Source organism: Pelecanus crispus, chromosome Z (genome assembly GCF_030463565.1).
Source record: "Pelecanus crispus isolate bPelCri1 chromosome Z, bPelCri1.pri, whole genome shotgun sequence".
Lineage (NCBI taxonomy): Eukaryota > Metazoa > Chordata > Aves > Pelecaniformes > Pelecanidae > Pelecanus > Pelecanus crispus.
Window position 1 is genome coordinate 36,642,672 of NC_134676.1, and position 14,631 is coordinate 36,657,302.

Here is a 14,631-nt window from a genome sequence, read left to right on the forward strand (position 1 = left end):
AAGCAAAGCGAGCTTTTTCCCCTCTCCCTCTTGGTTTTTGTACCATATACAAATATGTGTTGGGGGGGTGGTAGAATTCTGATGATTAGATAGAATGTACTAAATTCCAATTTGACTCACAGACAAGGTGAATTTATAGGCTTCTCTTTTTAAACATACTTGAAAAAAAAAATCTGTATTTACACTTTCAAATACAATGTCAAAAGAAAGGAAGACTGATCTCAAATAATTCTGTTCTTTAGGATGCGTCATTTCTAACAAGAATAACTACACGTAGAGGAGAAAAGTCTATGAGCAGGTTTACAACAAATCAGTTGAAAAGAAACAATTAAGTGATTTATATCTGTATACACCCAGTATTCATACATACCACACCTAAAAATTTTCCAGCAAAATAATTTAGGATAAAATACACAACACTAATGTTTGAGGTTTTGTGGTTTTCTTCTCTCTTACCCTAATTTATAGCTATTTTTTCTAAATAAACATCTCAAACACAAAGCATTTGAAAGCAAACAGTAGCTGTGCCTGTGAAAAGCTTCAGATTTACCAAAATGGTACTGCGTCTTTCCTACATAATCAAAAATAGTTCTTGTCTTTCAAAAAAAATACTTTTACTATGGAATGCCTGGACAGCATTTTTTCCTAACCCTTTTCTTTCTGCCCAATTAATGGTACAATAAACTCAGTATTTGTTCACTACAATCACCTCCACTACAACTCCTCATGTGACGTCCACTGAATAATAAGACCGCAGAATGAGCTAGGCAGGCAGAAAGTCACTTGCAAGAAATAAGAAAGCTTTCCACTAACCAGAAATGTTAACATGAAATAAAGATTGTTTTAATAGCCAAACTTCAAAAAAAGTATACAATTTTGCATCATGACTGTCCCAAAACACTTAGAAAATTCTGTTTCCTAAATAAACCCAATACAAGCACTACTCAATTTCTCATCCTAAGAAGCATGACAACCAGCTTTGGTGACACCCTGCTCCTTGCACTTTAATGGCTGTTGCATTGATACACAACTAGAAACCAAGATCCTATATATTCTGTCTCACTTTAGCCCTGGACTTCTACTTCAGTAAGAAAAGTAAAACTTGTGAAATCTGACTGCCAGAACTTTTTTCACAAATACTTAAACAAGTCCAGAATGACACAGATCAATAATTCATAGTACTGTTCACTGTGAAAAACAATTTTAAGACCCCACACAAACTGAGTAACACTATGCTCTAGTAAATACACTTCTAGAGTGAGAAAAACACCACTTTCTAAAAAGGCTGTATTCTTAGCAGTTCAGACAGAAAAAGGAACAGAGAGTAGAAACATGAGAGATACACTTCCTGTAATATTTGTCATAGCTGAGGCAAGGCCATGACAATCAACAATCTCTGTCAATTTCTGGATCCAGCTGTGGTTTTAGATCTGTGACTTTCCTGAAATCTTAAGAATTGCTGCCAAAAATTACTGATACAAAACTAAAAATACACTTCACCAGGAAAAAAAAAAAAGAAGTGGACTTGAACCAAACAACTAAATTACTTTCAACTACGTTTCAAAGAAGTCACTTATCTGTTATCAAGTGGCAGAATGGAATTACCATTATGCCTTTCGCAGCTCTTCCGTTTAACAAAACTAGTATCTGAATAACCAGTTGATACAAGCAGCACCATATTTTTGCCATGACAAAACCCCTTGTACCTGTCATTGCCCATTTTTATACAACGGATGGTTGCTGGTAGAGACCTTGGCACTACACAGTTGTCAGGTGGCTGCTGACAGGTTGGTTTAGGCAAGACATTTCCACCCAGTTCTTTTGTTACAGCTCGGCTCCTGCAAGGCATACCTGTAAACATCTGCTGCATTTATGAAAGATGCCACACAGGCTTGGGCTGGGATGTGGCTTGATATTAAGGTACACGCACTATCTCCTCGTTGATCACAAATGCATGAAAACTATCTTCACCTACTGCTGACCAAAGAGCCACTAGTAGACAGGCAATATATGCTACTGAAGCACCTCACTGCTTGGCGAAGGCAACGAAGACCTACAATTTCATTTCACTAACTACTGGAGCTGGAAAATTAAAGCGTGAAACTAGGAAAGGTCCGAGGGCATTGGACGTCCTTGTGCTGGAGAGCAACTGGAGCCTGTAGATGGCAAAACCCACACACCTCTTCTACTACCACCTCAAAAGCAGCAAATGCCCTCCTCCTCGTTCAGCAAGGAGAGCAGCATTGCCGAGCTTCGTGGAAGTGACAACAGCGTTTATTTCGCAGGCAAGGAGATACTCATCAAGTCCGCTAAGGTTTTCCCTCCCTCAACTCTCCATACAGAACACAGCATTCCGGAAGTTAATGCAGGTAAAGCAGACATCCAGGGCTGGCAACGCAGACTTTGCACAGGCAAAGCTGGCGCCCGAGCCCGGCAACACGGAGGCCCCCAGCGCACCCTGGAGAAAGCCTGCTTCCCCCAGGGCCCCGCCAAAACCCGCCCCCCCATCGCCACAGGAGGGGCGGCAGCGGCCCCTCCGCCGACCCGCCGGCTCCAGAGCAGCGCCCGGGCACCGGCGAGGCCCGGCCTGCGGGACACCCCTCCGGGACACCCTCGGGGCCCCCGCAGCCCCCCCCCACCCCCGCCGCGGCGCCCCCTCCCCCCCCCCCCCCGCCGGCCGCCCAGCCCCTCCCCCCGCCGCCCCCTCCCCGGGGCGCGAGGCGGAACCAACCGTTGGGCGAGGCCAGGAGGAGAAGGGAGGGGCCGCGGTCACGCGCCCCCCTCTCCCCCGCTCTCCATGGCAACGGGCGCCCGCACGCCCCCCACCAACCAACCCCGGCCGCCGCCCTCTCCTCGCGCCGCGCGTGCGCGCTGGCAGGACGCGGGCGGGGCCCGGGCGGGGCGCGGGCGGGCGGCGTGGCGGGGGGCCCCCCGTCCCTTCCCCTCAGCGCCGGGCCGCGCCGCCCCGCACCGCGGGCGGCCCCCGGGAGCCGGGTCCGCCCGGCCCTGCCTCCTGCTGTTAGAGTCGCCCGCACAGCGGGTGCGGCAGGCCTTCGCGCCTCGCCTTCCCCGCGCGGGCCGGAGGAGCCGCACGGGAGGGACGGTGCCCCCTGCCCGGCGGGAGGCCGCTGAGGGCGTTTTGCCCGGCCGGCCGTTGCGCCTGCGGCCGTTTTTCTGCGGTGTGGGAGCGCAGCGGCGCAGGCCCCTTCCCGAGCACAGGCGTTAGGCACGATGAGCCCTTGTCTCCCCTTCGTCTCCCTTTGCAATTCTGAGGAAACGTAAGCGCTGCAGATGAGGCCTGTGCCTGGCTCTCCAGGCTTATGTTAGGAGAATCTTGTTCCCTAACTGTTGTACCAATTAGTCTTTATAGTGTGAAATTGCATGAACTTTCTTCGTAGTATGAAATCGTATTAGCTTTCTTAAGAGATAGACATTTTACCTGGTATACTGCATAACCGTTAAGTCAGAATAACTGAAGGGCCCCAGCTCACTGCAAGGAGGAGGAGGAGGACAGCGCCCACCTTGAAGATACGGACCTTTTGTTTCTCGGAGCCTTAAAGCCATCCAGGAAGAAGAACAGATATCCCTGGACTAGCAGGGTAGCACCAGCATCCTAGCCTGTCTAGCACCTCTCTGAAACCCTGCCGTTATCTGGCATCATAGATACATAACTGTAGCAAGACCAACCCCAGGGACACCTAGATGAAGAAGGAAGCGGATGATGGCACCATAGAATTATAGTTGTTTTTCAAAATAGTAGTATGTGTGGGTTAAGTAGCGAGGGGTCAAATCATGTTGTAGCTGAACTCTTGAAAGGTATAAGAACCATGTGTAAAACTGCATTCGGTGTTCCCCGTTTTGAATGGGACACCTCATACACATGAATAAAGAATTACTGCTGTAATTCTATGTTTCACATCCTAGCCTGTCCTCAGTCAGCAGAGGCCAGTTGCAAAATTTTCGCGACACTCAGATCCCCTGCTGTGCTGTGCCTGCCCCTGCTGTGCTGTGCCGTGCCCCAAGGGATTAGCAGTGGCTAAGAGCCACAGACAGCTTGTAACGGACGGCATTTTCAGCGTTCCCAGCTGGGAATCGTGCCTTGAGCACCCATTGCTGATGCACATACATGATCTTTTGGCTACCTAAAGCTATCCCCATCTGTCTGAGTGGCATGGTTCCCACTGTAAATTGATGGGCTCTTGCCCTGGAGCATTTTTCCTACACAATGATGGATGACATGGATGAAGAGTAATATGGTGATCACCACCGATAAGAAAACTCTTCTTTATTACTGATAACGTTCTTCCTAAAACTTAAGCGTAATACGATTATTTTGAAAAGAGAGTGCCCAAAAAGTCAGTTTAGGTGGATTTCAAGCTTTTGTCAAGACTTTTGGACCTTGTGCTAATTTATTTTTCACTGTCCACAGTCTTCTGTTATACAGGGCAATTGTTAACATTTCAAGCTAATGTTGCTTTGACCTGAAAATACATACTGTTAGCAGGAACTGGAGCTTGTCTGGAAAGAGAATGAAGCATGTTCCAGGTAAACCAGAAGATAGCACTTTCTCAAGAACAGCCTACATACATCCCTACGAACAGGTGACACTGAAAATAATAGACATATTAATTGGACTATCAAAAAACGTGGGGAAAAGAAAGAATGGGAAGGTTGTAACAAAAAACAGCATCTGCCTCTGTTCTGTGACAAATCTCACATATGAATTTATGCCTATAGGTAAGAGACATAGTAAGCTGTGAAAACTTCTAACTAATTTGAAGAGTAAATGTAGATGAGGAGAAAAAAAACCAAACCAAGCATTGGAAAAGAAACCAAGGACTTGGGATATAAAGTGGAAAGATAAACAAAGAGGGATCGATGAAGGTTTCTTGTAGAAAGGAAAAGAATCAGTCAATAATGTCACCTTCTAGTCAAATACCAGGTGTTTGCATTTCTGTAGTCAGTCGTACACTGATAATGGCCAGTCATTAGATCTGTAGTCTTGTCAAACAGTTTGTATTTTACTCTTTTCTACTCATGGATGTGCAGAGTAAATGCAGGTTGTGGAACAAGGGCAGTAGCCTGTTCTGGCTCAGTCATCAGCACACCAGTTCCCATTTGTTAATATTTCTTATGGGGAAGCATAGTGCAAGAAGAAAAGCAGGCAATCATGTGTTGGACTTCCCAACTGAACTTGCAAAGGCCTGGACTATAGAAATTACTTGACACTTTTGCCAGTGTCAAATCCAGATGGATAGATAACGAGTCTTTGTGGTGAACTCCATTCTGAAGAAAAAAACATACCTAGGGGAAATACTAACTTTGCATAATATGGACTTTATGTAAAGTCCAATATGGATGTAATTACACAAAGATTATTAAAAGTCTGCAAAATTAGAAAAAGACCCACATTCTTCAGTGCTGAATATTGCACAATGGTGTAGAATTCCTCTTGGAGTTTCTGATGCTGGTGTTGTGTTGTTGTTGCTGTTTATAAATTACCACAGGAGCCACCAGCTGTCATCATATAAATTTTATTGGCACTCTGTAAATATTAAATCAGCATGCTAAAATCGAGCCATGTGCAGTGGCAGCTGATGCTCTGTTATGGAGAGCACATGCGAGAGAGAGGTATGCACTGTGACTCCCGCCATTCTCACTGCTTACAAGCCCCTTGCTTTATGAGACTGTTTTCCAGGATTCATTTTGAGCCCAATTGTGCTCCTTGACCGATGTGCAGAAGGGGCACTGTCTGTGCACAGGTGTCTCTTGGGTTGAGCAATCAGCCTTCTCAACAGTACTCATCTTCCTGGGTTATTCTAAATGGTGCTGTTTGTTACTGCCACTTGTTTTCTGCAGCACTGTTGCATTGCTCACTTCCTTGTAAACCTTGCTGATGTACATAGGAGACACTTCTTAACCCTAGAATGGCAGCAAAATTCTTCATGTTGTGAAGATCCATGTCATGAAGATGGAGGTCTGTGTTAATGACCTGCTGTGCTGAAACAAAACCTGTCCTGGCCCGGAAGTTTTGTTAGGCACAATGTCCCATACAGAGGATGAGGCAATAGATGGTAAAGGAAAATGTCTCTCGGGCTCTATTTTCTCTCTGACCTAATCTCCAGAAAAATGAAAGGCAAGATATATTTTCTGATTTGTCCACCCCAGTAGCAGGCAGAGTGAAATCTACTGATCCCCCAGCCCAGATATGTTACATGGGGGCTAAGCTAGACCAGGCAGTAGTCTAATTTAGGGAGTTAATTTTCATCTAAGCACTTCAGTGGTGTGAGGAGCTCTGCTCAGCTGCAGATGTCCTAGCGTTAGCTCTTCTAATGCCTCTCTTCTTCGAGGAGTTGCTGTCTAAAGTCCAGGCAGGGCAACAGCCTGCTTGAGTGCTTCCATGTCTATTGCAGCATGAGGTGAGTTTGAACCAGCTTCAGCAGAGGGTTAAGCTGAGATGCTGCCTTGTTCAGAAAGGCAGCTTAGGTACATGCCTGCTCTGCTTGGACACCCTGACTGCAGGCTGCAGCCACCAGCAGAACATCAGGCTAAATGGCTGGTACTTGGCAATACCCTAAACCAGCAAAATGGAAATGCCTCATAAAAGGCCTTAGAGAAACATAAGGCTGTCCCTGACTACTACTACTATTATTATTATCATTATTATTATTATTATTATTATTCAGTGTAGCTTTTGGTCCATTTTTTGTTTTTCAAGTTGAAGTGCGTTTTGCTGGTGCCATGGAGCACGAGGCACTGTAAACAGGATGATTTTGTTCTCAGTGTGGGCCATTAAAATTTTTATCAGTATTGCAGCAGGCCAACCACAGGCTCTTCTCATCCCCATTCTTTCTCATCTGAGCAGAGGGAGTGTGTGCAGCTGTCGGAGAGATTTCAGAGGAACTGAAATTGGTGGCTGCATACCAGATATTCAAGGAGTTAGGTTTAGCAAAACAGCAAATGGAAAATATTTATAATTCACTCTTAGTATTTCCTGTTTCCACTGGCAAGCTGCATGAGGGAGGACCTGAGGTGGCCTCAACCCCACACCCCTTCATATGCACCATCTTGCGCAGCACATGCTCCCAGACATGATGTGATTATGCAGCTGTACTGACTGGCAGGGAGCTTCTCTCCGAGTAGGGAATCTCGTCATCCTACTATTGCAGCGAGGAGATAGTGCATTTAGGAGAAAGTACCACAAGAGATTTCACCACCTGTCAGTAAAACATGCTAAAGCTTGTTAGCCAACAGCCATGAGGTTAGCTGTGAATATTTCATAAATGCTGAACAAAGTACCAAGCACAGCGTGGAGTACTGAGTGCAACGTCAGAGACGTTTCCCTGGAATACATGGTTTGCGCAGAATTCGCTAGGAGTTTGAAGTAAATCTGGTGTTTGATGTAATTACAGACATTACAGCCAGTTGCATAAAATCCTTACTTAAGAGAGTAGCCTGTAATGAAGATTTGTTTTGCTTATACAATTAGAATAAACAGCACTTCAGTTATTTTCAAGGTAAAGCACACCCATTTGGAAAAGAGGCAGTAGGTCAAATAAAATGGCAGAAGTGTACAAACCCCACTTGGGATTGAGCTGAATTTTCAGCGAGCTCTGCAACTGTGGCTCAGTCTTGTTCTTTAAGATACGTTTGCACAAGGAGTGCTCTGAAATAGAAGAGATCACATTAACAGCACTTCCATTGTAAGCATAGTTACATTGGAAAAGCTTTCATTACGGAAAGCATGCAACCTCTGAATGGACACAACTGAATTAAAGGCATGCAGGTTTGCTGCTATAATGGCATTACTACTGGAAGTATCCATACAGTGATATGGATCACACCCCACACCTTTCTGACCTGCGTCATTATACTAGTAGAGGCTATCATAGTTGTGCTGAGAGAGCAAAATCCTGTTAGCCCCTAGGCAAAACTTATCCCTAATACGGCATTTTTAAAGGCTGAGAAATCTGATCCAATTAACACATTCTTGATTTTGCAGAATACTGTGCTAATTACATGCAACCAGTCATTGCTGGGTTAATTAAACATTCATCCAAAAAACCTACAGCACTAATCTAATTAGCAATTACTACAGCTGTCATTACCTCTTTTCACCTACTTTTAAGCTGTGCAAATTCACACTAAGAGTCTGGTCCTGCAGCCTCCTTACATGAATAGCTTTCTTTGAGTGCAATAATGCTTCAGCACACAGAAGGAGCTTTAAAAATTAGGCTGAATACTTTACAGTCCACAATATATCTTCAGTTCTGCCATCCTTATGTGCAAAAGTCACAGTTTAGCAGTCAGTCATGTCAAAATTACAAGACTGGAAGATTTTTTCTTTTTAATTGACTTGTGATCTTACTGGAGTGTATGTAGGTCCTACCTTCAAGTGGTTTTCTGCAAGTATCAAACCTAAAACATACTTGCATTTCAGAAAAAAAGAAAATGCAGACAAACATTCTTGTATATTCACGCAGCTTTAAAACATAAGTGGTTAGAAGCCTCCGAAGATTTAGCTTTTTCAGATTAAAAAATAAAGTTGGGAATAAAGAGAAAAAAGTTGGGAACTTTGATGCTTTGTGTGCTTTTCTTCCTTAGGCTTCGTTAAAAATGAGCACTAACAATCACACACAATAACTCACAGAGGTTTGAACCTTATGCTAAGGCAGGGAGTTGTTTCTTAGCTTTTCCACTTGCGTGCAGCATACTTTAACAAAGCACCAGTCGTTAGGGCTGGCTGTGCAATTGGACATGCCCAGTGAGGAGGAATCCTTACTGAAAAAAGCATGAGCCATGAAGAATTACTTTGTTCTCTGAAACTATACAGTTGCTAGCTGGTGCTACTTTGCCTGTTAGAAAAGCTTTTCTTTCTTTGTTCATAACCTGAGCCTATTCCTGCTCAGTGCAGCCTGACGTGAAGGTAAATTTCTGAATCTGGGTGCTAGTTCATTGCACTAGCATCCTGAGAATATTGATCAGCATTATAAAGCTAAAATAAACATTAAGTGAAAATAAGTATTTCCTTTATTGCATTCAATGACAGGGATGATAAGACCTGGACAGCTTGTTACTTGGAATGACATCATATATCATGCCATAACATACAAACAGCCATACACAGTTTGCACATCAGTCCTTACTGTGAAAGGATAGAGAGAAGGCTTTCTTCAGTTCTGGTATACAATTTTTATTATTTAAAAACAGGTTTATATATCATGAAAGATAACAATATACTGATCTTCAGTGTGCTCGCTGTAAGTGATCTGCAGAAGCAAACAGCTATTGCAGCAGTTCAGATCCAGTATCAGAATATCATTTAGATGCAATTTTCAGTAAATATTAAATGTGGGCCTTGCACTCCAAAGCCATGCTGTAGATATTTTTTGACAGGAAGATGCTTCTGATCACAGTGCTGTTCAAATACAAGGAATCATTTACCCAACCCTTGAATTGACCAGCTGTATCAATACTGATTTCCAATACGCCAAAAAGAGCTGTGGATAGTTTAACAACAGGGGCCCAGGTCTGAGAGTTTGGCAATAGCAGTGGAGCAGATTCCCAGAGGCCTGAAGGAGCTGGGTTAGAAGTAGGCTGAAGTCTACTTGCTGGAAGCTGATCACTGTCTCGTGTGCCACGGTCACAAGACAAATCCAGAGAGAAACAGCTGGAGAGAGCAGAGAAGCCTGCAGTTTGGCTAAGAGCCACTGGTGCTGTGTTGGCTAGCAGTAGACTCAGACCTTTCCTGACAAAGAGTTTTCTGTTGTTCCTATAAAGCTATACAGGTATTGCCATGCTGATAAAACTCTTCTGCAGATTTTCTAGCACACGAATACCTTTTCTGCTTTAGCTCAGGTGTTGAGAACAGCACTTAAACTTTATCTTGGTGTCACTGACAATGTTAAAATTCATCAGACTGGGTAAAATGTGTATTGTCTTTCCCTGGTGAATTTAAATAATAATAATAATAACAATCCATTCATTTATGACGTTTTCTGTGGGAGTATACCATTTTTTATATTTTTTTTTCTCCTGCCACTATGTAACACTTTCAATTAAAAAAACATGCAGGGCAAATGCAGGTGCGTAGAAAGAGGGTAAGTGGTTTCTACAGCCAAATAAACTTTGCAACCAGTATCTAAGTTGGTAAATTGTGAGGTGCATCAGTTTTCATGGGGAACTGAACTCCAGCTGGGAGCAATCAGAATGACCTTAACTAGTCACAGTTCTCTATCTGCCTTATGTCTATTTGTATTTTACACTCTCCATCCACTATCTCGATGTAAAAGTAGACCTGTTTTTGACGGGACTAAAGCCTCCCCTACGTTGCCGATAGAGCTATATTGGCAGTCTCTGCAAGCAAAGGCAGTGTAAACTAGCTAATACATTAGGGTTTTGCACAGATAAGTCATGCTAGTTCTTCAGCTGTTGTTTACTAACATCCTATAAACAGTGATAGGAAGGGTGGAAAATTTTTTAAAGTTTTCCCTTGTTAAAGTAAGAACTGTACACATAAGCCCAGTACTCTCATCTCCATTTCTTTAACAGCTGCAAGGAAACATCTGTTACATTTCAGGTAGAGTTATTGTTGAAGCAAAGAAGCAGTTCAAGTAGAAAGTCTACATTTTTAATATTTTTGTGTACCAGTGTGATGGAAGCTTTAGTTCTTTGAGTTTTTTCATTAGAAAATACTTATGATGGAGTTAAGAAGTACTTTGCACAGGTTAATGGTGCTCATGTACATTTGCATGCAAGTCTGACCGTAGAGATCCAATTGCAGGGTCTTTAATCTTCTGAGTCTCACACTTACACTCTTCTACAATCATGACTTCTTTGACCACTGGGACAGAACTGGTGCAGTTGAGATCCAGACGCTTCATGGAGAACTTGCTGGGCAAGCAATGAGAACAAAAGGTGTAAAGACGATCTTCCAGACCAGGAACATGAAAGGAACTACATTTTCCAAAACACAGATTATTCTGTACCATCACCTTCTCACAGCTCTCATGAGTAACACCCTGAAACAGAAAGCAGTTTGAAGTTCCTGGTACATGAATGGCCCGCAGACTTTGCTAGAAGGCATGCAGGCAAAAAACACCCCCAAAATACTATATTTTTTTCTTTTTTTTTTTGTGTCAAGCAAGCAGTAAAACATAAGAGCTTTTAAAAAGCAAGCTTTAGCACTCCTATGGGCAATTCTTAGATTGAATAACAAAGGCAAAATCTGCTTCAATCAGAGGCTTTGTGAGCAGATAGGGAAAAATCCAGTAGGTGGGTTTGTCATATTTACCTCTTAATTGCTCCTTGAGTTCCACATTTCTGACATGGTTAAGCAGTCTTACCCACTTAGCAGGGCTTAAAACATCATTTTGGCCCAACATTCTTGTATATAAACCACAACCTAGACTCAACTGTAATCTTGAAGATTTGTCTCCATGGAGAAGAGGCATAATGTTCTTTAGCAGGTGGTTTTTTTAATGAAAATCTTAAAAGTGCAATGGAAGTTCTGTAATCTCTTTGTTTGCAGGAGTAACAGTTCCTTGTATCAGGAGAGCCTATGTCAACGCCCAAGCCATAAAAAGCTAGACTGAAGTTAGCAGTTTTATATTGGCATAACTGCAGCAATCCTGGAGCAAGTTTGCCATATTACATGGCACAAAAAGTAAAATGATACAAGTTTCTAGGCCATATCTATATTTACATATGCCTGCCAGTGAAATAAATTTAGTGAGGAATGTGAAAAAGCACGGTCCTTGATGGACTGTGATTATAGGAACACTGAGAATAGATGTTGCATTGTGAGGAATATAGCACTTTTATCTGTACTGTTTGCTTGTCTTGATGTTACAATATGACAGAATGGCTTCATCTGTGCATGGGACAATTTACCAGTTCTCCAGCATTCTTAGCACAGAATTAGATGTATGCATCAGTCTTCTGATTAATACAGCAGAAAGGGATCCTTGCTTAGCTGTAAGAAAACAATCAGCTTCTCCTGTAAATACTTGCCCCGGGACTCTTTTTGTATATACCCATATGTGTGTATGTATATACATATATATAGGTAATTCATGTATACAAACTGCTTAGATGTATATTCATGGAATAGATAATTACTCACCACTGCCCTGCTTGCTCAGCCTAGGTCAGAACATCTTTGCATACAAAGAATACATAACACACTGAAAATTTAATCTGTGGCTTTCCAGTACTGCAATTTAGCAGTTTGCCTTATCAGATTAAAGCTTTTTCAGCCTTTTTCAGTGGTGTTTTTCAGTTACTTATAATGTGTGAGCATTCTGAAGTAGCCCTGTGACTTACCAAATGAACTAACCTGTGTGTCTTTAGGTGCTGATTACAAGACGCAGGGGAAAGGACATGTTTATTGATCTTGAACAGCTGTTCTTACCTGGGAAAAAGGCAGGGTTCTGCAGTTTTCTTGGTGCATTTCATTGGTCTTGATTGGCAGGACAACCTCTTCAGACGCCGAATTTTTCTTTAACATGAAGTGGTCCCAAAATTTCTTGGCATCTTTTCTATAGGGAGGTTCAGCCTCCCTGTTGCTGGAATAGTGTGATGGGGAGAAGTTTTCCACAGGAGAGATCTCTCTGGGTGCTGCCCACGTTCTCAGGGCTTGGTCTGCATGGAGTTCTACATTGGGGAGGATGAATCTGGACGTTTTTTTCTCCTCTTGCTTCTCACTTTCAGATGCCATCTGTGGAATTGCTACAAAAAAACTTGGTTCTCCCAGGCTTTCCTCAACACCTAGTGGTTTTTCCCCAACCAGCTCATGAAAACTCTGACTTCCAAGCAGATTTTTGTCCAGATAGAAAAGGTGTTGAAATGGCCTTCTGCTTTTCCTTTGCGGTGAATCTCCCTGTAGCTCTGTACCTCCAAGACATGAGAGCACTAACAGCTGAAGGAGAAGCAGTGACATGATCCTGTAAAGTGCAACCCTGTAGACCTGCTGCTCTTGCAGTGAACGCAGTGTGCTAGCTTTATATGAGAGCCTGGTGTCAGCTTATGGCTGCTGTCTGTGTGCAGAGGAGGGGAGGGCTGAGGGGAGACCCTGGTGTGGCTAATTGCATTCATTTGCTGTAGATTACAATTATGATAGGGGAGTTTGTGCTAATGAAACTCTGCTTTCAATCTGGATTATGTGTATTAGAAGTTCCTATCTAAAATCTAGTGACCCGGGATAGTGTGGGGGATAGAAGGATTCAACAGGAGGAAATGTTTGGATAAGCTGTCTAGTTTAGGCCTAGGAATTAAGGAAACATTTGAGGTTGTGTATTAGCATGTTCATTGTGGTCTTCATTGTTTGTTTTGACTTCCCATTCCACAAAGCCAGAGACTGTCAAAACAGGGAGTGTTATTTCATCGCAACAGGAAAGGGCAAGCTGATTAAAATTTGCTAAAACATGAAGCTGGATCTGGAGACATCAAATCAGCCCATGTTTTCAAAAGTTCAGTCTAATTTTGGTCTTTCAGATTTGGGATATGACACAAGGCCTGCAACAGCACCTCTGCAAACTGGCAGACTGGTGCTCACACACCCAGAGGAATCTGGCAGAGAGCACTAGCTCTTGCTTCACCTCCTTCACAGCAGGTTCGCAGCTGCTGGAGTGCAGACGTATCACTAGCACGGAATAAAAGGTCCCAGGGTGAGGAAACTCTGCACCCCAGATTTTCAAAGATTAACTAACACTGCTGCATCCTGTTCAGGCACCAAAGCCACTGCAGCATCCTATAAAATTGGTAAACAAAATGAGGATTTAAGCAAAACATGTTAGAACTGACATATTTTATGATTCTAGACATCAATGTCTTAACAGAAATATCTAAAGACTACTAGACCCTAAACCAGAGGTGTCTTCTGCAAAATTATCATGCTATGCAACGTGTAAGAAAAAAAAATCTGATAGAACATCATACAGAGGGAAGTTTTGGGAGAAGGAAAAGGTATTTTTGATAAACATCACAGACATCGATCTTAATCTGAAAATACTAAAAAGAAATTCTGCTTCAGGTAATTTGCCATTTAGGTACTCTAATCTCTACATACTCCTGTTTCTACCAGAAAGAGTCTATCAATGGACTCTTAAGTTTGTAGCTAATCTGTTTGTTAGTCTTGAAAACTTAGGTTGTCTGTATTACATGTACAGAGTTATTTGACTTTCATTTCCAGGGAATTAGTTTATTGCCTGATAAAGTAAGCTAATTGCCTAGCAACATCCTTTTGAGGCACTGACTTTTATAGCTTTAGCAGATAGTGTAGATCTAGAGTTTTTCCTTACTGCATAATCCACTTGAGTTAAAATTTGTTTTAATCCTGAGGTCCATCCTGAGACAGAAGTGCGTGGCACTCCAGCAAGAGCGAGGGTCACACACCAACATTAAAGTGTATTTGTGCCTTGACCTCAGTGGGAAGCACAGCCATCGAGCACAAGCTTTATTGCTCTGTAATTTCATCCGAGAGTAATTTAATTCCACCACTGGTTTGGTGCCTTCCTGAAGTGTCAAATGTGTCCTGGGAGGGCAGATTCTCCCACAGTTACGAGGAGTGAAATCATAGAAAATACTGGCATCTGCAACAAGATTGGCTCTGAGGTGTGCCTGCAAAAAGTA

The 14,631-nt window shown here is 42.9% G+C and overlaps 1 protein-coding gene across 1 annotated transcript; it reads right to left on the reverse strand.

Moving 5' to 3' along the window:
- Window positions 1-10,727: 10,727 nt before the first annotated feature.
- CER1 (cerberus 1, DAN family BMP antagonist) lies at window positions 10,728-12,940 on the reverse strand. Its single transcript, XM_009481191.2, has 2 exons — window positions 12,413-12,940; window positions 10,728-11,021 (listed from the first exon to the last, which is right to left on the reverse strand). The coding sequence occupies exons 1-2, from the start codon at window positions 12,938-12,940 to the stop codon at window positions 10,728-10,730; spliced, it is 822 nt and encodes a 273-aa protein (XP_009479466.1).
- Between the last annotated feature and the right edge of the window lie 1,691 nt (window positions 12,941-14,631).

What these genes read in the sequence shown, in the direction of transcription:
- CER1 (XM_009481191.2), bottom strand. Translation starts at nt 12,940, where the DNA reads ATGTCACTGCTTCTCCTTCAGCTGTTAGTGCTCTCATGTCTTGGAGGT. An exon ending in GAACCCTGCCTTTTTCCCAG is followed by an intron (nt 11,022 to 12,412) that starts GTAAGAACAGCT and finishes TTTCTGTTTCAG; the next exon opens with GGTGTTACTCATGAGAGCTG.